At 39.8% G+C, this 22,670-nt stretch overlaps 1 protein-coding gene across 5 annotated transcripts in view; it reads left to right on the top strand.

Moving 5' to 3' along the window:
* LRRC7 (leucine rich repeat containing 7) overlaps nucleotides 1-22,670 on the top strand; it is a 103,033-nt gene that overhangs the window by 45,669 nt on the left and 34,694 nt on the right. For all 5 annotated transcript variants that reach the window (XR_012581231.1, XM_074545559.1, XM_074545557.1 and 2 more), the window contains exons 4-13: nucleotides 345-462; nucleotides 1,279-1,357; nucleotides 2,156-2,245; nucleotides 5,212-5,268; nucleotides 14,097-14,160; nucleotides 17,577-17,651; nucleotides 18,116-18,260; nucleotides 19,050-19,122; nucleotides 20,658-20,787; nucleotides 21,606-21,721. Coding sequence is in view for 4 of the 5 variants with exons in the window: in XM_074545559.1 (XP_074401660.1) it covers nucleotides 345-462; nucleotides 1,279-1,357; nucleotides 2,156-2,245; nucleotides 5,212-5,268; nucleotides 14,097-14,160; nucleotides 17,577-17,651; nucleotides 18,116-18,260; nucleotides 19,050-19,122; nucleotides 20,658-20,787; nucleotides 21,606-21,721 (947 nt within the window). In the remaining variant the exon portion in view is untranslated. The remainder of the gene's footprint in view (nucleotides 1-344; nucleotides 463-1,278; nucleotides 1,358-2,155; nucleotides 2,246-5,211; nucleotides 5,269-14,096; nucleotides 14,161-17,576; nucleotides 17,652-18,115; nucleotides 18,261-19,049; nucleotides 19,123-20,657; nucleotides 20,788-21,605; nucleotides 21,722-22,670) is intronic.

Raw genomic sequence — 22,670 nt, forward strand, 5'->3', positions numbered from 1 at the left:
TGTCGGGCTCTGAGGAGAGAGTCACAAGTTTTTAATTAGTATCTTGTTAAGGATTCTTCTGTAAGGATCCTTTCTCTATTCTTTAGTATAGTTTTAGGATAGCATTCTTTTATATAAAATAGTAAATTAGCCTGCTAAGAACATGGAGTCAGATCCATCATTTCCTCCTTCATCCTGGGGACCCAGCAAATACCACAATCCCCGCCAACCATGGGAATGCCTTCCCAAAAACCCCCCTGGGAGGGTGGGATTCTGCTGTGGCCAGGGGGGGTTTGTGCTGATTGTGTGCCAGTAAGGATCCCAAATGGATTTATTTCCTCTCCCCCATGGAACCCCCGGAACAGCAACTGTTCAACTGCCAGGCCCTGCGCAAGCTCAGCATCCCCGACAACGACCTGTCCAGCCTCCCCACGTCCATCGCCAGCCTGGTCAACCTCCGTGAGCTCGACATCAGCAAGAATGGTGAGGGCTCCCCTTCCCCAGCATCCCCTGAAAAAACTGGGAGCTGAGATGGAGTTTTGGCTCCTCGTGGTGCAGAAATTCGCGCTCCGCCTCAGGTTCCACGCACGGCGCTGTGGGGAAGGGTCTGTGCAAACCCAGCTCTGGTTTTTCCTTTAAAAAATTGGGTTTTCTTCAGCATCCTGTGCTCTGGGGGCTTCTGCCCAGCTGGGAGTCGGAATGTGAGGCCAGTTTTCCATGCACTTAGGAACATTCCACTTCCAAAGGGGTTCAGAGCTCATTGGACTCTTGTATGGGGGGTTTAAACAAATCCCAGGATTTATCTGGGCTGGTTTGCTGCTGTGCATTCCCAAATCTGAGAATTTTCATTCCATTTTTATATCAATGGGCCTAAAACCCTTTGCTGCCTGAGCTCAAGGGTCTTCGTTTTTAAAAAATGAGGCTTAGGAACTCCTGGAAATTTTGGGAAATTTCTTATCAGGGGAGGGTCTGGAGACTGTGAGAGAAAAGCAGTTTGGGAAATGATGAAGGCACAAATCCCAGCACAAATTATGTCACTGTTAATTCTAGAGCATTGTATAAACCAAACACTATCAGAAAAGTTACAATTTTGTATTTTCATGTATTTATTTAGGGTTTGAGCATCACCTTTTGGATGATAATTCCAAACTGTGTTTCCTTCCTGCTCGAGTTGAAGTCTGAGCTGGAAATCCCAACTGAGCATTTATGAACAGACCAGGCTGAACAGTTTTTGTGTAGATAATGTCTGTGTCTAATAAATATTTTTGTGCATCTAATACTCTTTCCATGTTTTTTTAGGAATCCAAGATTTCCCAGAAAACATTAAGTGTTGTAAGTGTTTAACAATAATCGAAGCCAGCGTCAACCCCGTGTCCAAGTGAGTACCAGGAGCTCGTTTTGCTCCTTCCAAGGGCACAAAATGAGCTCAGGCTTAATCTGAATGTCTTTCTAATTGTTTAAATTTAAACAATTTAAATTTGTTTCTAATTTAAACCCAAGTGGGTTTGTCTGAGATCTGAGTACTCTGGGAGTGCCAGTCCGGCTGGGCAGTATCCAAACACAGGGGTGAGGCTTCACCTTGGCCACTTGGCCAGCCTTAATTCCTTATTCCTTCCAAAATCTTGCAAAAATAGCAACAAAAAATGAGTTGTAAATCCAGGATTTACAAAGTGGAGTGAAGGGGAGAAAGGGTGAAATGTTGATGTTTCAGTTTTAAAAAAAATAGAGAGAAATAGATGAGGGAGAGGGACAAAGAATGAGAGGAAAAGAGAAAGAGAAAAAGAAAAAGATTAAGAGGAAGAGAAGAGAAGAGAAGAGAAGAGAAGAGAAGAGAAGAGAAGAGAAGAGAAGAGAAGAGAAGAGAAGAGAAGAGAAGAGAAGAGAAGAGAAGAGAAGAATGAAAAGAAAAGAAAAACACCTTTGGTTTAAATCCCTCAAGCAGGAAGGGAGCAAAAGCTGCCATCCCCTGAATGTGCCAGGCCTTTGCATTTCCTGCTTGTAGCAATGCAGAGAAGATGGGAATGGGCAAAAATGTCTGTTAAAAGTGAGTTCTTCAGGAGAATTTGGGTAGAAGAAGTAGGTGAGAGAGAAAGTCACCTTTCTGCTGCTAAATATACATTGTTATTATCTCCATGGCAACTCGGGGTGAGCATTAAGGTTTGCTCTGTTTTTTTAGGCTGCCAGATGGCTTCACACAACTTCTAAATTTGACCCAGCTCTATCTAAATGATGCCTTTTTGGAGTTTCTTCCAGCTAACTTTGGAAGGTAAGGATGAGTCACCACAGCACATTCCTGTCCCTGAACCCGGCTCAGGCTCCGAGGGACCGGCTCAAAGCTGGGTCCCCTTGAAAAACTTATTGGAATATGAATCCCAATATAACCAGTTAGATGGTGCCTGGGTCAGTGTGACCCTCGCTGCTGGGCCAAAGGCAGCACTGTGGTGTTTTACCCCAGAGATACCTTGGCTGCCGGAGATTGCAGCAGGGCACTGAGCAAGTCCAGGCTTGTCAGGAACTCCGTTTACCTCAGGAGAGAGAGCTTCTGGCGATGGTGAAGAGAAAAGGAGAGGATTCTGCTGGAGGGTTATATCCAGATGTTTATTCCATGGGTGCAGAGGTCTGAACCGGGGCAACTGCTGCCAACAGAATAGAGGCCGCATGGTCTCATTCACCTTTTAAGCTCCGGGACAGGGGAAGGGAAGGGGACGGGTGAGCCACCAGCCAGGTGAAAGGGGCAGGGTCTCAAGGGACTGGGGACACCTATCCAATGTCCCCCAGGCCTGAGGGAGCAATCACACGACGCCTTGCTGGAATCTTAAGCCTGATTGACAGGACTCACTCAGCAAGGGGGCGAGGGAGAAGGGAGAGAGGCATAGGCACACCTGGGAAGGGACCCGGAAGTTTAAAACAGGACATTGCAACACACCGCAACAAAAACTGAGCACAAACCCCGAGATTTTGGCTTTTCAGCCGTGTTCTTGTGAGTGTCAGCAGGCTGGGGAGGGGTGAGGAGCAGCATCCCCCTGCAGTGGCTCAGCTGTGGCAGGGCCAGGGCCACCAGGCTCCTCTCGGGTCCCCTCCTGGTGACAAAGGGACAGCAGAGTGCAGAGCTGTGGCTCAGGAGGGCAGGCAGGGGTGGCTGAGGGGGCTGGGACAGCCAAAGGTGGAGGGTGGGAGCCCAGAGACAGCAGGGCAGGAGGGTGGGGAGAGAGGGCAAAAATAAACCCAGCAGGAGCAGAGCCAGCCATGTCAGGTGAGGACAGAGCAGAGGTGGTGGGAGCAGGGTGCTCTGGGTTTGGCTCTCTCATTTGAGATTTCACCAGTTCCTTAGATCTCCCAGCCAAGGCACCGACTGGTGTGGTGGGTTCAGTGCTGCCAGGGCACCAATCCACCTTGTTGCCTTCTGATACAAGGCAGGCGGCCTGGTTTCAGGAAACAGCACGGCGACCCCCTTCCCCGGGGCCGCTCGGGCCTAAGAAACACGCGGACACCAATATGGTGGAGGATCAAAGGCCTTTATTCTCTCTTCTCGTGGGGTTTTATAGTTTAGGGGGCTTCTACGTCAGGTGGGGGTCTGTCCTTACCATCTATGGTTAGTAGGGATGGAAAAGTTACCTGGGCAAGTGGAAAGTTACCGGAATCCGGTTCAGGGGACTACATTCCTATGTTAATTTTCTTATCTAAGGGGGCAGGGGCCCTGTCTTCCCGTAACATCACGAGATCTTCTGAACACCAGGCCCTATCTGCTACACCACCTCCTGCTGGAGACAGGATTAGGAGAAGGGCAAAGCAGCTCAGAACGTTAAAAGGGCGTAAAGAACATTTTATTAACAGTAATAAAAGGGAAAAAATGAGTAAAATCAAAGCAAACCCTTCAGAACACTTCTCCTCCCCCCACAAGCTTCTCTTTCCCCAGTGGACACAGAGTGAGCCCAATTCCCACAGGAGCTGGGTGTCCCCACCCTGCACAGCCCTGGCAGAAATGGGGAATTTATCCCACTGGGAACTGCTGGGAATTCTGCCCTGGACTGGCCCCTGGGCAAGAGCTCAGGAGAAAAAAGATCAGCAGAGAAAAGCTCTGGTTTTATTACAGAATTCACCAAGCCCAGCTTTAGGCTGGTCCCTGCGGCCACCTAGGTGAAAGTTCTATTATTTATTTTATTTATTTTTATTTATTACGGTTCTTTTATTTAATTAATTTATTGTTTTTTGTTTTAGTTATAGTTATTTATTTTATTTTTTTATTATTATTATTTTTTAAAATTTATTTATTTAGTATCTATGGGAACATTTGCTCATCTCTCCAAACCAAATGACAAAATGTGACCAACTCTTGCTGGGAGTGACACTGGGCTGCTCAGGCCTGGGGAGATAAAAATGTTGGGGTACTATTATTATTATTATTATTTTATATTCTTTTATTTTATATTCTTTTATTTTATTGTATTTTATTGTATTTTTAAATTTTTTTAAATATTTTATTTTATTTTATTTTTATTTCTTCTATTATTATATTATATTTTTATATTATTATGTATATATTATTTCTTCTATTATTATTGTTTTTATTATTATTATTATTATTATTATTATTTTTTTTTTATATTCTTTTATTTTATTGTATTTTATTGTATTTTTAAATTTTTTAAAAATTTTATTTTATTTTATTTTTATTTCTTCTATTATTATATTTTATTTTTATATTATTATGTATATATTATTTCTTCTATTATTATTGTTTTCCTTGTTATTATTATTATTATTATTATTATTATTATTATTATTATTATTATTATTATTATTATTATTTTATATCAACTCAGTGACTCTAATTCCTTTGTTATTGTTGTTTTTTCCCTCCTGTCTCATCTATTTGGGACCTTACACTTACAAACCTTGCTCTTGTTTTTTTCTTGTTGTTTTTTTTTTTGTTTGTTTGTTTCTTCCAAACTTCCCAGCTTTTCCTGTGTTTGCCTTGTTGGAAGCACTAATAAAATTAGTTTAAAATTGCTGGGAAAACCTGATCAATGCCAGAGCTTTTCAGGAGAATTCAGATCAGGGCAGACATTACATGAAATTATTTGGCTCTGATTTTTCCCCCACAAAAACTGGACTTTGATTTTTTTGCATAAAAACATAAAATCCCACTTCTTCTTAAAATAAGAAGAAATCATTTCAAGCTATTCTGATGGACTCTTCAAATGCATTAATTATTTTCTCTCCTATTTCCAGACTTGTCAAATTGCGAATTTTGGAGTTAAGAGAAAACCACTTGAAAACTCTACCAAAGTAAGTGCTGGGGTCTTTCCAATGATTCACCTGGAATTTCCAGAAGTGCCAAATATCTGGATTGGTAGCAATGCAGTGGTGATGTATCTGTGATGAGTTGGTTTTTGTTTATCATTTATAAAATAAATTCTGCTGAAGGTTTTTAGCATTTCTACTGAAGTGTTGGAAATACCCTCAGGAAAATATTTTCCTCTCATGGTCTGTCCAGAATTAAATGTTTTGGGCTTTACTGTGCCAGCAGGATATTGAGTCCCTTCTGCCCAGGATTATTTCAGTTAAGTGGGGTTTAAGTGGACAAAAAGTTCTCAAAAGTAAATTCCAGCCCTGGGCTGATCCCTCACACGATGCACCATAAATTATTATTGTTTTTAGTGGAGGGGTGGGATTATTTTTAATTAAGAATGATTTATTGTTTAGATAAGCATTAATCTCAGAGATTGTGAGATTTTAAAGGAGTAAATTGTTGGTTATAGCTTAGGAGTAGTTACAAGTTTCTTCATTATAATAGATATAATTTATATATCATATATCATATCATAACATATCAATCTAAAAATATATACTATTATTTTTATATTATTATATTAGCATCTATTTTTTATTTATAATAGATCTATTATTATTTATAATATAATATATATCTATATTATAATATAAATATATTCTATTATATTATAGATCTATTATAATATTATAATATATATTATATAATATTATATAGTATATGATATTATATAATTATATGATATTATATAATTATATATATTGTAATATATAATATATATTGCATATTATGATTTCTATAATATATAATTTTTTAAACTAATAGACAGTTGTTACAGGGTTTATTCTACTTTTCTAACTTATCACTTACTTCTGTTGTACTGTGGATACTTTTGTCTAATGGGTTTTTAACTTACATGCACGCACGTTTCTATTCTAACTTTTAAACTCTTAGCTTTATTAAACTGCACTTTTATATTATAAACTCTTCACTATTTTATTAATACAGTTTCTCACTTAAGGCCTATACTTACAACTATAGAAACATAATTTGATGGCTTCGTTATGTTTCTGTTTTATGTCTGTGTCTGCTTTATGTTTAATGTTTTATCTTGTATTTTTACTTTCTGTTTTATGTTTAATATTTTATCTTGTATTTTTACTTTCTGTTTTATGTTTAATGTCTGTATCTTGTACTTTTGCATTAATCTAAGTTTATTCTAGGGCTGTACATCCAATCTTTTGGTGTCTGTGGACGTTTTTTGTTTTTCCAATTCCCACCCCTGGGCAGAGGAAAACCTTCCCGAGGTTCTGGGGGATTTTTTCCCAAATTCCTCCGGAAAATTGCGGGGTTGCAGGGACCTCCTTGTGTCCTGGTGACTCAGTGCCAGGGGTCTGGAGGGATGAGAAATTCCCTGGATTTGCTGTTCTCATCCTCTGACTCACGGCTCTCTGCAGATCTTTGGGGTTTTTTTGGCAGCAGGAATTGTTTTCCTGCAGGACCTGCTGGAAAAAATGACATCCAATGGATCCTTTCCAAAGAGCAAGTCCTGATGTAGGGAAAAAAAACCCCAGAAAAATAGGATTTCTCCTGGACTTCAGGATTAATTTGCTTCTTGGGAAGGAGAAGATGCAGTGCCCAGAAGATGGGCAGGATTCTGAGGGAACACTGTCAGAATTTGGGAATTAATGTGCAAAAAGTCACATCCTAAGGGACCAGTGGGAATTTGGGGGATAAATCAGGAGCTCTCCAGCTGGGAATGAGGGGTGGGAGAGTTTGAGGGATGTGAAATGTGAAATCTGCCTCCTGGGAGCCATGGATCCGGATGGATTTATCAGGGAATTCTCACCTGAGCCCAAGGGATGTTTGTGCCACGGGGCAGATTCCAGATTCCTCCAAAAGTAAAAGAAAAAATCAGAATAAAATCAGAATATTCCTGATTGCTCTCAGGAGCCCAACAGGATGCTCAAACCCCAAAAAAATCAGCTCTTCCAGAATATTCCTTCCTTGTCCTTCTCCTGCTGCTTGGAGTCAGGAATGGAAGGAGTTCATGGACACGAGGATGATGATGGGCTGGGGGTTTATTTTCCTTTTTCCTTGATTTTCCTTTTTCCTTGATTTTCCTTTTTCCTTCATTTTCCTTTTTCCTTCATTTTCCTTTTTCCTTTATTTTCCTCTTGTTAAAACCACTCATTTCATCTCGCTCAGTTTTCAGCCTTAAAATGTTGCTGTTTTCAGCCTTAAAACCGAAACCAGTTTTGGTTTTGAATTCTGGTTTGAATTCGTGATTCTTTCAGGCTCTGACTGTACCCAAACAGACCCCTGTGAAAACAGAGGGTTGGTTTCAGCCCCCCGGTTTTATTCATTCTTTTTGCTGTCAAAATTCAGATTTTTCCCTTGAAAAGTTGTTGTTTGGCTTTACCTGTTGTGGGCAATGGAACGTAGGAGTTTTCTGCTTTGCCTTTTTCTCCAAATCTCTCAGGCTGGGCTGAATTTCTGGGGTTCTCAGCTGCCACAATTTAAGTTACAAAAGGATTTCTGTGCATTCAATTATGTAAAAATTAAATTTTCCTATTTTTTGTAATATTTTCCTATCGATGATCCAATATTTTCCTTGATCAAGGGGAAATTGGATAAATATTCCTCTCATAATTTAAAACCAAAGGACAGCCTGGTTAAAATTTTCCATTAAAAGGAGAAAAGGACACAGGAAGGATCTTCCTCAATTTAGATTTTCCTTCTGGGTAATGAATGAAGGGGTGAAAACAAGATTTTGGTGCAGTTATAATTGAAAATATCTGGTTTGGCTTCCCAGTTAGATATTGGGGAAAAAACTTGGGAGAAAAACACATTTTTCACCCACTAGAATTTCCTCTTAGGAATTTCCATATAATGGAGTTTTCTCACTGCTTAGAATTCCAAGTGTAATTTGATTTTTTTTCTGTGAATACAATGTGAAAAAATGACATTTTTATCTGACATTCATTCTATTTTTTCCCCAGGCCTTCCCACTTTTTTTCCATATCTCTTTCTCCCCCCAGATTTAGAGATATTAGTTTTAATTTGAATTAATCCCACCAAATGAATGTGCCAGGAACTCCTCAAAATGTAGGAAAAATCATTTGGGAACAAGGCAGAGGGAGGAAGTTTTCCTGTTCTTGCTGAAATTTAGATTTATTTGGATTATTTGTAACTCTTATTTATGGTTATTTCTTAAAGTGCTGGGACTACGTATAAGGAGGAAAAACACATTAAGGTTTTCAAGCAGCATCATAAAAACTGCATGAATAGCAGATTTTTGTCTTGTTTTTGAAACAAAATCAGGTGAATTAAACGAGAATCTTCCTATTACCAACAACAGAGGCTGTTTTGCAGAGGTTAATGTTGAAAATCTGAAGTTTGTAACCCCGTGGGGTGACAATTTTTGTGCTTTCTGCACAGAGGGAGAAATGAATGAATAACCCAGAAATTTAAGAGTGACGTTCCAAGATTGCAGCTCTCCCAATCCTTTACCCCCCTTCTGGCAGGAATTTGCTGGATAAAAGTGATTTTTACTGCCAGGAACCTGACAGCAGAGTGGCCCAAAGCTCCCCTGTGCCTCACGAACATCCCTGCCACAAAACCCTCATTCCTCCCTTCCCAACCCCGCTTTTGGAAGCTGCTTGGCAAAAATCGCATTTTTTTGGGTTTTTTTTTTTTTTTTGAAGCCTGTTGAAGTCAGTGGAAGAGACAATTTAAATCAGCTGAGAATCTGCCCCGGGGTGGGATAAATTTAGGGAAAAACTTCGCTTTCTCCTGCTGTTTTTTGAGACGCTGCTCCACTTTCTCCCCATTTGCCACACTTTGGGTTTACAAATATTTGCTGGTGCCCTGTTTGCCTCAAATTGCAGCTCTGGCTGCCTTGGGGAGCCCACACCCCCCCAGATTCACTCCCTTATCAAAATATTGGCAATATTTGAATCAGCAGCTGCTGCTCCTATGAGCTTTCCCTTGAGGATTCTCCAAGCTGGATCCGTGTGCTGCTCAGGGAAGAGGATGGGAAATGCATTCCGTGGTTTTGCTTTGGAAAAAAAAAGGATTTTCCCATTGTTTTGCTTTGGGGAAAAAAAGGATTTTCCCATTGTTTTGCTTTGGGAAAAAAAAATGCTTTTCCCATTGTTTTGCTTTGGGGAAAAAGAAAGGATTTTCCCATTGTTTTGCTTTGGGAAAAAAAGGATTTTCCCATTGTTTTACTTTAGGGAAAAAAAATGCTTTTCCCATTGTTTTGCTTTGGGAAAAAAAAAAAAAAAAGGATTTTCCCATTGTTTTGCTTTGGGGAAAAAAAAAGATTTTCCCATTGTTTTGCTTTGGGGAAAAAAAGGATTTTCCCATTGTTTTCCTTGAGGAAAAAAAACCACTTTTCCCATTGTTTTGCTTGAGGAAAAAAAAAACACTTTTCCCATTGTTTTGCTTTGGGAAAATAAGGATTTTCCCATTGTTTTGCTTTAGGAAAAAAAAGGATTTTCCCATTGTTTTGATTTAGGGAAAAAAGGCTTTTCCCATTGTTTTGCTTTGGGAAAAAAATGATTTTCTCATTGTTTTGGTTTAGGAAAAAAAGGCTTTTCCCATTGTTTTGCTTTGGGAAAAAAATAAGGATTTTCCCATTGTTTTGCTTTGGGGAAAAAAAAGGATTTTCCCATTGTTTTACTTTAGGAAAAAAATTGCTTTTCCCATTTTTTTGCTTTGGGAAAAAAAAAGATTTTCCCATTGTTTTGATTTAGGAAAAAAAAGGCTTTTCCCATTGTTTTGCTTTGGGAAAAAAAAAGGGTTTTCCCATTGTTTTACTTTAGGAAAAAAAATTGCTTTTCCCATTGTTTTGCTTTGGGAAAAAAATAAGGATTTTCCCATTGTTTTACTTTAGGAAAAAAAAGGATTTTCCCATTGTTTTACTTTAGGAAAAAAAAAAACACTTTTCCCATTGTTTTGCTTTGGGAAAAAAAAAAAAAAAAGCTTTTCCCATTGTTTTGCTTTTGGAAAAAAAAAGGGGGTTCCCATTGTCTTACTTTGGGAAAAAAAGGATTTTCCCATTGTTTTACATTAGGAAAAAAAAAGGATTTTCCCATTGTTTCACATTAGGAAAAAAATTGCTTTTCCCATTGTTTTGCTTTGGGAAAAAAAAAAAAAGGATTTTCCCATTGTTTTGCCTTGGGGAAAAAAAAGATTTTCCCATTGTTTTACTTTAGGAAAAAAAATGCTTTTCCCATTGTTTTGCTTTGGGGAAAAAAAAGGATTTTCCCATTGTTTTGCTTTGGGAAACAAAAAGGATTTTCCCATTGTTTTGGTTTAGGAAAAAAAGGCTTTTCCCATTGTTTTGCTTTGGGAAAAAAAAAAGGATTTTCCCATTGTTTTGCTTTGGGAAAAAAAAAAGGATTTTCCCATTGTTTTGCTTTGGGAAAAAAAAAAGGATTTTCCCATTGTTTTACTTTAGGAAAAAAAAATGCTTTTCCCATTGTTTTGCTTTGGGGAAAAAAAAACACTTTTCCCATTGTTTTGCTTTGGGAAACAAAAAGGATTTTCCCATTGTTTTGCTTTGGGGGAAAAAAGGATTTTCCCATTGTTTTGCTTTAGGAAAAAAAAGGATTTTCCCATTGTTTTACTTTAGGAAAAAAAAAACATTTTTCCCATTGTTTTGCTTTGGGGGAAAAAAAGGATTTTCCCATTGTTTTGATTTAGGAAAAAAAAGGGTTTTCCCATTGTTTTACTTTAGGAAAAAAACCCCACTTTTTCCATTGTTTTGCTTTGGGGAAAAAAAAGGATTTTCCCATTGTTTTACTTTAGGAAAAAAATTGCTTTTCCCATTTTTTTTGCTTTGGGAAAAAAAATGATTTTCCCATTGTTTTGCTTTGGGAAAAAAAAAGGATTTTCCCATTGTTTTACTTTGGGAAAAAAAATGGTTTTCCCATGGTTTTGCTTTGGTAAAAAAATGGCTTTTCCCATTGTTTTGCTTTGGGGAAAAAAATGGCTTTTCCCATTGTTTTGCTTTGGGGGAAAAAAAGGATTTTCCCACTGTTTTTCTTTAGGAAAAAAGGCTTTTCCTATTTTTAAAGGGGGTAAAGTTGTCTGGAAAAATGATTTTTACATTTTATTTTGAAGTTATTTTATTTTATGTTATTAATTGATTTTATTTTAAAAATATTTATAAAAATTATTTATAAAATTATTTATTATAAAAGTTACGAAAATTATAAAATTATTATTTATGACATCATATGATTTATAAAATTAATTTATAAATTTTATTTATACAATTAATTATTAATTTATTAATATATAATCTTGTTTATTAATTGATTTTATTTTTAAAATAAAAATTAATTTTATTTTATTAATTGATCGTTAATTATTATTAATTATTCTACATAGAATCCCATAGATTTTCAAGGCTGGTTTGGGCTGGGAGGGAGCTGAAATCCCGTCCAGTCCCACGGACAGGGACACCTTCCATGGGCCAGATGAGCTTTAAGCTCTTTTCCATGGGATTCTGGGGTTCTTTTCCAGAGGAAAAGAGAAAAAGATTATTTTCCATCTCATTGGGAATGCTGAATTCCAGAGAAAAACCTGCTGGCCCCAAATGGAGGGATTGGATAACCTGGAGAACCCCCCAGCCTCACCCTCCTGCTTTTGATTTCCGTGCCTCTGTAGCCTTTTAAAAAGCACATAATATTTTTTTTAAAAATCACAAAATAATTTTAAAATAAAATTTTTAAAAGCACAAAATAATTTTAAAATAAAATAATTTTATTCTGAACCTCGTGAGAATTCCATCCTTATTGCCCAAAGTCTCCACTCACTCATGAGTGGAAGGGAAGCTCCAAATGGGATCCCCATAAGGATTTTGGGGAAATCTTTGGCACATTCGTTCTCCCCACAACATCCTTTAAACACTGAATATTTACCTGAGCATTGCCCATAACTGCTCATCCCTGATCCACCTCTGTAAATGACCCCATGTAAAAACTCTTAACAAATCTTTCCATAAGAAAAATAAAAGTTATTATAGGAGAGAGATAAAAATTACAGCAGCTAATGGGAAAATCTGATTTTCCATTGGGAACATCAGCAGAGCTCCATTTTTTGATGGGGCCCCAACTCCTGAAATTAATCTGCCCCCACATCAGTTTCAGTTTCTGGAGTTGTTTATTTGACTGTAGAAATGGCACAAATAATGGTTAAAAGTTGCATTTGAAGCTGAATTTAGAAAACCTAAAGCTGTTAAAGTTGTGTTCAAAAGAATTTGGGATGAAAGGCAAAGGTTTTGCCAATTTGAGTGTATTTAATCTCTGGAGAGTTCCAGGATTTAATAATTGAAAAGATATAATAGGGATACATAAAATATTAAAATATATGTAATATAGATAATGTATAATGTGTGTAATAATTAAAATGTTAGTTACAATAATATATGGCAATACATTTCAGTGGAGTTTGTTTCCCTGGTTTTGTGGGGTTTATTTCCCTGTTCCTGTGGGGTTTATTTCCTGTTTTTACAGAGTTTATTTCCTATTTCTATGGCATTTATTTCCTATTTCTGAGGAGTTTATTTCCCTATGTCCATTGATTTTATTCCCTGTTTCTCTGGGGTTTATTTTCCTATTCCTGTGTAGTTTTTTTCCTGTTTCTGTGGAATTTATTTTCATGTTCCTATGGACTTTATTTTCCTGTTTCTGTGGGGTTTATTTTCCTGTTTCTGTGGAGTTAATTCTCATGTTCCTGTGGAGTTTATTTTCCTGGTTTTGTGGGGTTTATTTTCCTGTTTCTGTGGAGTTTATTTCATATTTCCATGGAGTTTATTTCATATTTCCGTGGAGTTTATTTCCTATTTCTGAGGAGTTTATTTCCCTATTTCCATGGAGTTTATTCCCTGTTTCTCTTGGGTTTATTTCCTGTTCCTGTGGGCTTTAATTCCTGTTTTTCTGGAGTTTATTTCCCTGTTTTAACAAAGGAAAAGTGGCATTTTCTGGCAGTAAAACACAGCACAGCCTGGTTGAAATGCTGAACCAGGGCTGTGTTTTTCAGCCACAGCCTTTCAACAATAATCACTTTTACCTCTGGCACAAATTGCAGACATAAAATGGTTGATATTTCAGATCACAGCAATTAGGGCTATGCTAATTTTTTGATTAGGATCTGATTACCTCAGGAGGCCTCTGAACTGTTGTTGCAGTTCGTGTTAAATGATTTAATTATTTTTATCCTCTTTTTTTCACCGCGTCCCCCAAACCCAGCGTGGTGTTTGGTTCCCTTTGGTCTGTCACGGCTTAAGGAGAAATTCTGCCCTTGGGATAAAGCCCTGCTCCACTTTTGTTCATGGAAACGAAGGCAAAAATTGATTTATTAACTTTGAACTTGATTAAATCTGAACCTCAGAGCAGGGGACCTGGCCCAAGAGTCCAAACACTTTCCAGTGGTTTGTAAAAAGCCACAGCAAAACATAAATCTCTCTCCAAAAGCCACAACTTCTGTTATATTGCATTTCAATCACTTATTGATATAACATGGGGCATTTTCCCAGAGCAAAAATCTACCAAGATTTTGTTTATTTTTATATGAAAACAACTGTTGCTGGTTTTTGAGTTCAATGACTTCAGTCAATATCTCAAGGATGGAATTTATTGTTGGAATTTGCATCAGCATCAAACTGGTGCAATTCTTTTTTTTGCCATCAGAGTATCAATGCAGCTTTATTTTCCCACTAAAATATTTTCCTTTATTTTCATCCCCCCAAAACCTGACCGATGTTTTGCCAGTTGAAATCTCATTTTGGGTCTTTGCCCACCTGTTCCAGGTCAATGCACAAGCTGACCCAGCTGGAGAGGCTCGATCTGGGCAATAATGAGTTCTCTGAGCTGGTAAGAAATGCTCCAGTTTTTAAGGGGAAACCTGGGGGATTTGGGTGCTCTGTCCATGGGGCATTAAACTTTTACTTTGTGGGATCGTGACCTTGGGCAAGGGGCTCATTTCCATCCAACCCAAACCAGTCTGGGATTCTGCAATTCCAGCAGAGGCCAGTTCTGAACCTCATCAGGAATTTCTGCCCCTAACTCACCCCCAGAATTTCTTTCTCATCCCCAAAATCAGAATTTCTTTCCCTGAGATTGAAATGTTTTGGGAATTTTCCCTGTTGTCAGCACAGGGAGGGAGAGATGCTGTTTCTTGGGAGCCATGGAAGGGCAGGATCAGGGATTACAGTCCTACAAGGGAATAGTTGCTGTGGCTTTAGTTAAAACTGAGATAATTCCACTTCAAACAAAGCCTGAAATGTCACCTGGTGCTACAGAGCTGTAGCAAAGTCTCTACATCTGTTTTATGGAGCAGCTCCCGCCCTGTTCCGGGCTGCTCATTTATTCCACGCAGGAGGAAAGAGAGGATTTAACTCCGATTTTTAATTAAAATCTTCAGCGTGGATAAACAGAGAGAAATTTTCGGAAGAGCTGTTTGGAATTTTAATTGTAGGAATTAAATCCTGCCCGAGTTCAGGGCCTCTCTTCTGGGGGTTTGAAAGGAATTGGACAGTATTCCACATATTTCCATGGCAGCCCAGTGATCCCACGAGGAGAGAGGTGATCCCATCCTCCTGTTAGGCCCAGAATTCCCAAATTTACTCATTTTTCAGCCAAAAATGTAGGAAGTGGAATCAAATTCCAGGAGGCAAATGGGCCAAGAGGCCAAGGCAGAGTGGGAATGTGCAGGAAAATTCGAATAGAATAGAATAGAATAGAATAGAATAGAATAGAATAGAATAGAATAGAATAGAATAGAATAGAATAGAATAGAATAGAATGAAGAATAAGAGGAAGACTGAGAATTAGAATTGAAGAGAAAACAAAATAGAATAGAATAGAATAGAATAGAATAGAATAGAATAGAATAGAATAGAATAGAATAGAATAGAATAGAATAGAATAGAATGTGACTTCCTCCAAAAATTCCTGTGAGTCTTCCATTCAGACTCGATCCCAGGAAGCTTTTCTGTGATCAGACCTTGGAACAGGCTCCTGGAAAGGGACATTTGGATAATTCCCTGACTAATATCCTTTATGGTTTGGTCAGACTAAATTGGTCAGGGAGCTGGGCTGGGTGATCAATGTAAAACCCTTCCAGCTGGTTCCCTTCTGTTCCTATTCCTATTCCTGTTCCTATTTTATTCCTGGTGCTATTCTATTTCTATTCTATTCTATTCTATTCTATTCTATTCTATTCTATTCTATTCTATTCCTATTCCTATTCCTGTTGCTATTCTATTCTATTCTATTCTATTCTATTCTATTCTATTCTATTCTATTCTATTCTATTCTATTCTATTCTATTCTATTCTATTCTATTCTACTTCTATTCTATTCTATTCTATTCTATTCTACTTCTATTCTATTCTATTCTATTCTATTCTATTCTATTCTATTCTATTCTATTCCTATTCCTATTCCTATTCCTATTCCTGTTGCTATTCTATTCTATTCTATTCTATTCTATTCTATTCTATTCCTATTCCTATTCCTATTCCTGTTGCTATTCTATTCTATTCTATTCTATTCTATTCTATTCTATTCTATTCTATTCTATTCTATTCTAATCTATTCTATTCCTATTCCTATTCCTATTCCTATTCCTATTCCTATTCCTGTTGCTATTCTATTCTATTCCTGTTTCTATTCTATTCTATTCTATTCTATTCTATTCTATTCTATTCTATTCTACTCTACTCTACTCTACTCTATTCTATTCCTGATGCTATTCTATTCTATTCTGTTCTATTATATTTCATTCTATTCCTATTCCCATTCCTTTTCTGTCCTCTTCCTATTCCTTTTCTGTCTTCTTCCTTTTCCTTTTCTGTCCTATTCCCATTCCGCTCTATTCCAATTGTAGCAACCTCTGTGGAAAATGAGAACATTCCCCACCCAGCCCCAAACCAAAGCATTTCTAACACAGACAAACAAGGTTTTAATGGCACTTTGATTCCAACCCACCCATGAGATCCCGTCAGGATCACGCTGTGCCATCATGTGGAATATCCCATGGTGCTCCACAATAATGGGAAATTCCATCATCCTGGGAAATCACAATCCAAGGAATTCCCCCCATCAGAGTGAGCTCTGCACAGGCCAGGAGCAGGCCTTGAAGAAAGGTGTCTGCTAATGAGAGGGATTGGAAAGCAAATTAAAGTTGAGAGGGGAAATTATGATTATCCATAATGACCTCAGCCCGCGAACACTCCAGAGGGATAAAGAAACATTAATCAGCCCAGGAACAAATAGTATCAAATGCCCATTAATCAATTCAGCCTGGAAATGAGAAGTGGTTTTAATCATCGAAGGACAGCAGAATTTCAATGGAATTAACAGAGGCAAAATAAATCATCTTTAAAATGCTCACCACTAGTTTTTAATAGGAGCTCATTAGGTGGAGATGTGGCAAACACGGGGTGAGTTCTCCTGCTCACCAGCTTTGTTCTCATCTGCTGAGGCATCAGCAGCTTCTCCCACCATTCCCTGGGCACGTGGAAAATCAGATTTATTCTGGGAATGGCAGCATTCCAAACTCCAGGTCTCTCCTGGGGTCTGGAGGTCCATTTGCTCCTGCCTGTGTTGGAGTCATTCCAGGGCAATTGTTCTGCTTCCAAAGGCTGGTTTGGAATGGAATCTTTAGTGGAATATTTCACGGAACATTTAATACCAGCTTCTGACAGGCTTTGGAAAAAAAATCTCTACAACCTGGGAGGGCAAAGGCAAATTCCAAGTGTTGGTTTGCTGTGGGAAATGTTTTATGGGAAAGGAAAACACGGCTGAGGAAACCTGGGAGTGTTTGTGGCCTGGATTTGTAATTCTGGGATTTCACAGCTGTGAGGAGGGATCTGGGAAATTGCCTTTTTTAGCTCCTCTCACTGATACCCTGAAAAGAACAAAACAGATGAAAGTTTGATTGTGCAATTCCAGGTTTTATCAGTGCCCATTTTCTCCTGTGCATTCTGACTCCTGCCTGTGCCAGCTGCAGATGTTAAATCTCCCCAGGACGTGTCCTTTGGGCTCATTTCTTTTGCAAAAGGCTCTTAAATTTTACAAGTTTTGATAAAGAGCAGCAGTGGTTAAATTACACCGAGGGAATGTTCTCTTCTTATCCTTGAACACCTGGAAGGCTGAGGTGGGGTATGAAAACCAAAGGGAAGTGAAGAGGGAAGCTTTATTTTCTTAGGAAAAAGTTGATTTTTATTTAACTAAAAACGCATTGCTTCACTTAGCTGCCCATAATTGTTTACTCTTTTCCTCAGCCTGAGGTTCTTGAACAAATCCAGAATCTGAAGGAGTTGTGGATGGACAATAATTCCTTGCAAGTGCTACCTGGGGTATGGACATTTATTTTAGGGAATTATTGGGTGATTTGGTGGTTCCCCTGTTTGCCTGGCAGGGAACACCTGCCTGTGCATTTCCTTGGGTGGGTGCAGAGAGGCATTAATTAATTCATTCATTAATTATAAAAGTTTTGGGATGGTTCAACACAGAAAAGCTCCACCTGCCTGGTGGAAGGTGGGAATTGGGAATATCCCCTGGATCTGTGTCCAGATGGAGAAGCACCTCAGCTGCATGCCCAGGAATGCCAAACCCCAGCAGATCTGATGAATTTGGAGCACATTAATTAACCTGGGGGGGGTTAATTTTGTTCCTTTGAGGCTGAGCCCACCCCGGCCCTGCCGGATCCGAAGGGTGCTGAGATAACTCCAGCTCAGCTGGATTTGTGTGTTTGTCTCTAATTAACGCTCTAATTAACAGCTCTATCTGCTCAAGTAACTCTGTCTCACGTGCTATTAAGTCTATAGGGAAGTTAAAACAGCTCGTGTACCTGGATGTGTCCAAAAACAGGATCGAGACGGTCGACCTGGACATCTCGGGCTGTGAGGGGCTGGAGGATCTCCTCCTCTCCTCCAACATGCTGCAGCAGCTGCCAGATTCCATAGGTGAGGAAACACCTGGCATTCCTCTCCATTTGATGGATTTTTTAAATATTTTTTAAATATTTTTTAAATTTTATTTCTATTTTTGGAATAATGTGATTTTTTTAATCATGGAGCAAGGCCTGCCATTAAATCCCAAAGGGTGTCTGGACAGTCCCATTTTGTAAAGTCAGGAGCAGAATTCCCTGGTTGGAAGGGATTGGTCCACCTGGTTTGCTGTTTTGAGGAAAAGAAGCCAAGGAGGACAGAATTAATTTCATTTAAATGTAAAAATCAGTCTGAGAGCGATGATGGGATTGCTGCTCATTCACAGTGGGAAGAGGAAATAAAAAGAAAATAATTCAAACTATTAATTTTCTTTTTATTTTGACTGTTATACATGCATGGAATTCCTGGATTATTTAGGATCACATCCCTCTGACCATTGGGATATTTCCTTTCAGTCCTGAGCCCCTTTCCCTTTGAACACAGAATTGTAAGATTCCTCAATTTTAAATCAATTTAGTCACATTCCAACATGGATTGCTAATTAATGCTGCTAATAATTGACACTCTCACTGGGTGCCTTCTCCTCCTGTTTTCCATCTTGTTCTTCTACATCTCCCCATCAATCCCAGGATTTTTGTTCCATTATTTTCTGCCCAGATTGGTTTTTAGAGGGCATTTAGCAGGAACAAACCCATTTGGAATGATGCTCCCTAAAATCCAGAGCTGCTCAGGGTTGCAAGCCATTGCTTATGGGATTCCAGGAGATCTCCATGGGAGCTCTTTATCCATCATTTCTTCCTGCAGGATTGTTGAAGAGACTGACAACCCTGAAAGTGGATGACAACCAGCTCACCATCCTGCCCAATGCCATCGGAAAGTGAGTCCAAGTTTCATCCTTATTTTAATTAAAATACCTTTTCCCTTCTGCTCAAGGAGTGTGGGCTTTCAAATAGAAAAGAAGACAAATATCCTTTGAATTATGAAATAATTTCCAACCCCCAGGCTGTAACATTTTAATTTGGAGCATCACTTTTAATCCTGGGGATTTTTCAGTGCAAGGGGGAAGAAGGTGAAATATATCCAATTTTCCAAGAGGAAAACCAAAGGTTTGGGTGTGAATCAAATCTGGATGAGCGGAGAAGTGAAAGCAGAAGAATTTGGGGGAAATCCATCAGTTGCCATGGCAACAGCCAGGAGCTCACAAGGATCTGGCTGTGGCCTCACAGGGATGGAGAGCTCCTAAAATACAACAGAAACTCTGTGGGAAAGCCAGGAGGATTCCAGGGGCCGGGATCATGGGAGGCTCTCTGCTCTGGGGTCTCGCATGGCTCTGCCTCCTTCTGCTGAGGGTTGGTGGCTTCTGAGGGTTCCCTGGGAGCAGCAGCAGTCTCTGCTTTCATTTGGCATCAAATCTGAAGGCTGAAAGATCTTTTTAATCAAGAAACTGAAATAAAGTTGAATTAGATACAGAGTGGAGACCCAGCCCTGCAGCTGAGGCTCCTGTGAATCCTCCAGATCAAGGTCTGTGGAAGGGGTGGTCAGAGCCAAACTTCTTAACAGATCCTCCAAAATATTTGGGGAAAAAACAGAGAATCCTCTGACAAGTCCTAAGGCAGTGGACAGGGAGATGGGAGATTTTAGGAAGAAATAATTGACTGTTATTTAACTTTATTCTGATTAAAGTACTTGAGAGTAAGAGGTGAAACGTGAGGAGCAAAGGGGGAGAGGAGCTGGGTGGTGCTCACACAACTTACACTGGAAGGATTTTAATTTGCAGTCTCATTTTAGAAGAAGATTAGGAACTATTTCTTCAGAATATTTTAATGTATATCCATAACCTGTATGTTTAATGTGTATATTTGGATAGCTCACTCTGTAATGTGCAGTACATCCATATATTCCCACTGGAATATATTCCCACTCCCCATCTGTGGTGTCTGGAGACCCAGATCCCAGACCTTCAACCTTAAACCTGTTACTTGGGTTAACAAACATTAAATTCTTGGTTCAGTGGCCTTGGTTGCCCTGATCTCTGTCTGAAGTCCTTGGAATCCATGTTATTCAATATCCCAGAAAATATGAATGGTGGCATGGGCAATCCAAGCGGCCTTAAAGTGGGTTCCAAAAATCCCATTGTTACAGACTCCTGCCAGGGAAATGATGGAATGACTTGGGTTGGGATGGCCCTCAAAGCCCATCCAGTGCCACCAGGGACACCTTCCACTGCCACAGGCTGCTCCAGCCTGGCCTGGGACCCTTCCAGGGATGCAGGGCAGCCCCAGCAGATCTCCCATGGCTGTTCCCTCTCGGAGCTGGTGGAGCCTGGAGCTGGTGGAGCCCCCAGAGGTTTGGGGTTGATGGTTTGGGGATGCAGTCCCTGCAGGGCCGCTAACGAGGGGTTTGCTGTTCCAGCCTGTCCCTGCTGGAGGAATTTGACTGCAGCTGCAACGAGCTGGAGTCGCTGCCCTCCACCATCGGGTACCTGCACAACCTGCGCACCCTGGCCGTGGACGAGAACTTCCTGCCGGAGCTGCCCCGAGAGGTGAGAGCTGCTCCAGGACCCGTTCCTGCCCTGGGATGTGCCCTGGGAGCCACCATCCCATCCCATCCCATCCCATGTCTGAGATGTCCCATGGGAGCCACCATCCCATCCCATTCCATCCCATCCCATCCCATCCCATCCCATCCCATCCCATCCCATCCCATCCCATCCCATCCCATCCCATCCCATCCCATGTCTGAGATGTCCCATGGGATCCACCATCCCATTCCATCCCATCCATCCCATCCCATCCCATCCCATCCCATGCATCCCATCCCATCCCATCCCATGTCTGAGATGTCCCATGGGATCCACCATCCCATTCCATCCCATCCATCCCATCCCATCCCATCCCATCCCATCCCATCCCATCCCATCCCATCCCACCCCATCCCATCCCATCCATCCCATCCCATCCCATCCCATCCCATCCCATCCATCCCATCCCATCCCATCCCATCCCATCCCATCCCATCCCATCCCATCCCATCCCTGGGATGTCCCCTGGGATCCACCATCCCACCTCTGCCCCCACAAATGGATTCCAGCTGCTGGTGGAATTGTCTGGGTGTGCAAGAGGTGCTCGGTGCTCAGACTGAGCAGTAAATCCACGGAAAGTTTGGAATATCCCTGTGAGGAACCCCAAGCGCTCCCTGAGGTTCCTGCCAGCAGAAAACTATAATTTTCTCTTGAATTTTGGATTTCCTGCCTTTTGTGGCTTTCAGTAAAACCCATTTTAGGCACCTCCCAACACAAAAAGTGATAATAAACGTTCCCAGGTTTGGGGTTCCATCCTTTGGGCTTTTCCATTCCCGCAGATTGGGAGCTGTAAGAACGTGACTGTGATGTCCCTGCGCTCCAACAAACTGGAATTTCTGCCTGATGAGATTGGCCAGATGCAGAAACTGAGGGTGTTAAATCTGAGTGATAACAGGTACAGTTCACAGCACTTTATTTTTAGCCAATTTAAGATTTTTTTTTTAAATTTAAACTTTTCCTTTGAGGTCTTTATAAAGATGCATTTCTCTAAAATATATTTTAAAATTAAAAAAAAATATCTTTACAATTCTAGTTTAAAAATAATATCATTATAGTTTAATTTATTTAAGCTATAAGGAAAGAATCTTGGGGGTTTTTTTCCTTAATCTTTGTGGTTTGGTCTCAGCTCCTTTGACATCCAAGGGAAAACTTCAAGAAAACTGAATAAGGCCAAAATCTGGATCTTGGTGGTTTTTAACAGCTTCAAACCCATTTCTTTCTTTAATCTCCTGCTGTTTCCATGAAAAAAAAAAATATTATCTATGGGTTTGTAATATTTAATGATTTAAAAGCTGATACCCAGGGAACCAGGAAACAAAAATTAGTTATCTTGCATCCACAGAAATCCGAGGAACATTTTTCATTTCCTCCAGCAGAGTTGGTTTTTTTTGTCAAACCCCAGATTCATTTTTCCTTATGCACACGCCCGTGCTTAGATGAGAAACAAAATGATTCAAATGAGCTGTTCTTGATCCCTGTCCTGTGCTGCCACAGGCACATGGAAAATCTGAATTTCCTTGGGATTTATCCATGTGGATGTGCCAGGAGTGTGGTGATTTGCAGTGTCAGCACAGCAGATGTGGGGGGTGAATTCCATTTTCTCTCCACTTGCCAGCCACACTCAGCAAAAATTAGGGAAGGATTTCCCAGCCCAGTTTCATTGCTGAGATTCAGGCTGAACATATAAATAAAGCCATGGAGAAGCCCCTGGAATATTGTTAATAATGTTTAAAATTCCCTCATTCAGTTCCATTCTGTCCTGCATTGCAATTCCAGGGCACAAATTCCATCCTGTCCCAAATCCAGTGGATGTCCAGGGGGATGTCCCCAGGGCTGGTCCCTCC

Source organism: Zonotrichia albicollis, chromosome 8, assembly GCF_047830755.1.
Source record: "Zonotrichia albicollis isolate bZonAlb1 chromosome 8, bZonAlb1.hap1, whole genome shotgun sequence".
NCBI lineage: Eukaryota > Metazoa > Chordata > Aves > Passeriformes > Passerellidae > Zonotrichia > Zonotrichia albicollis.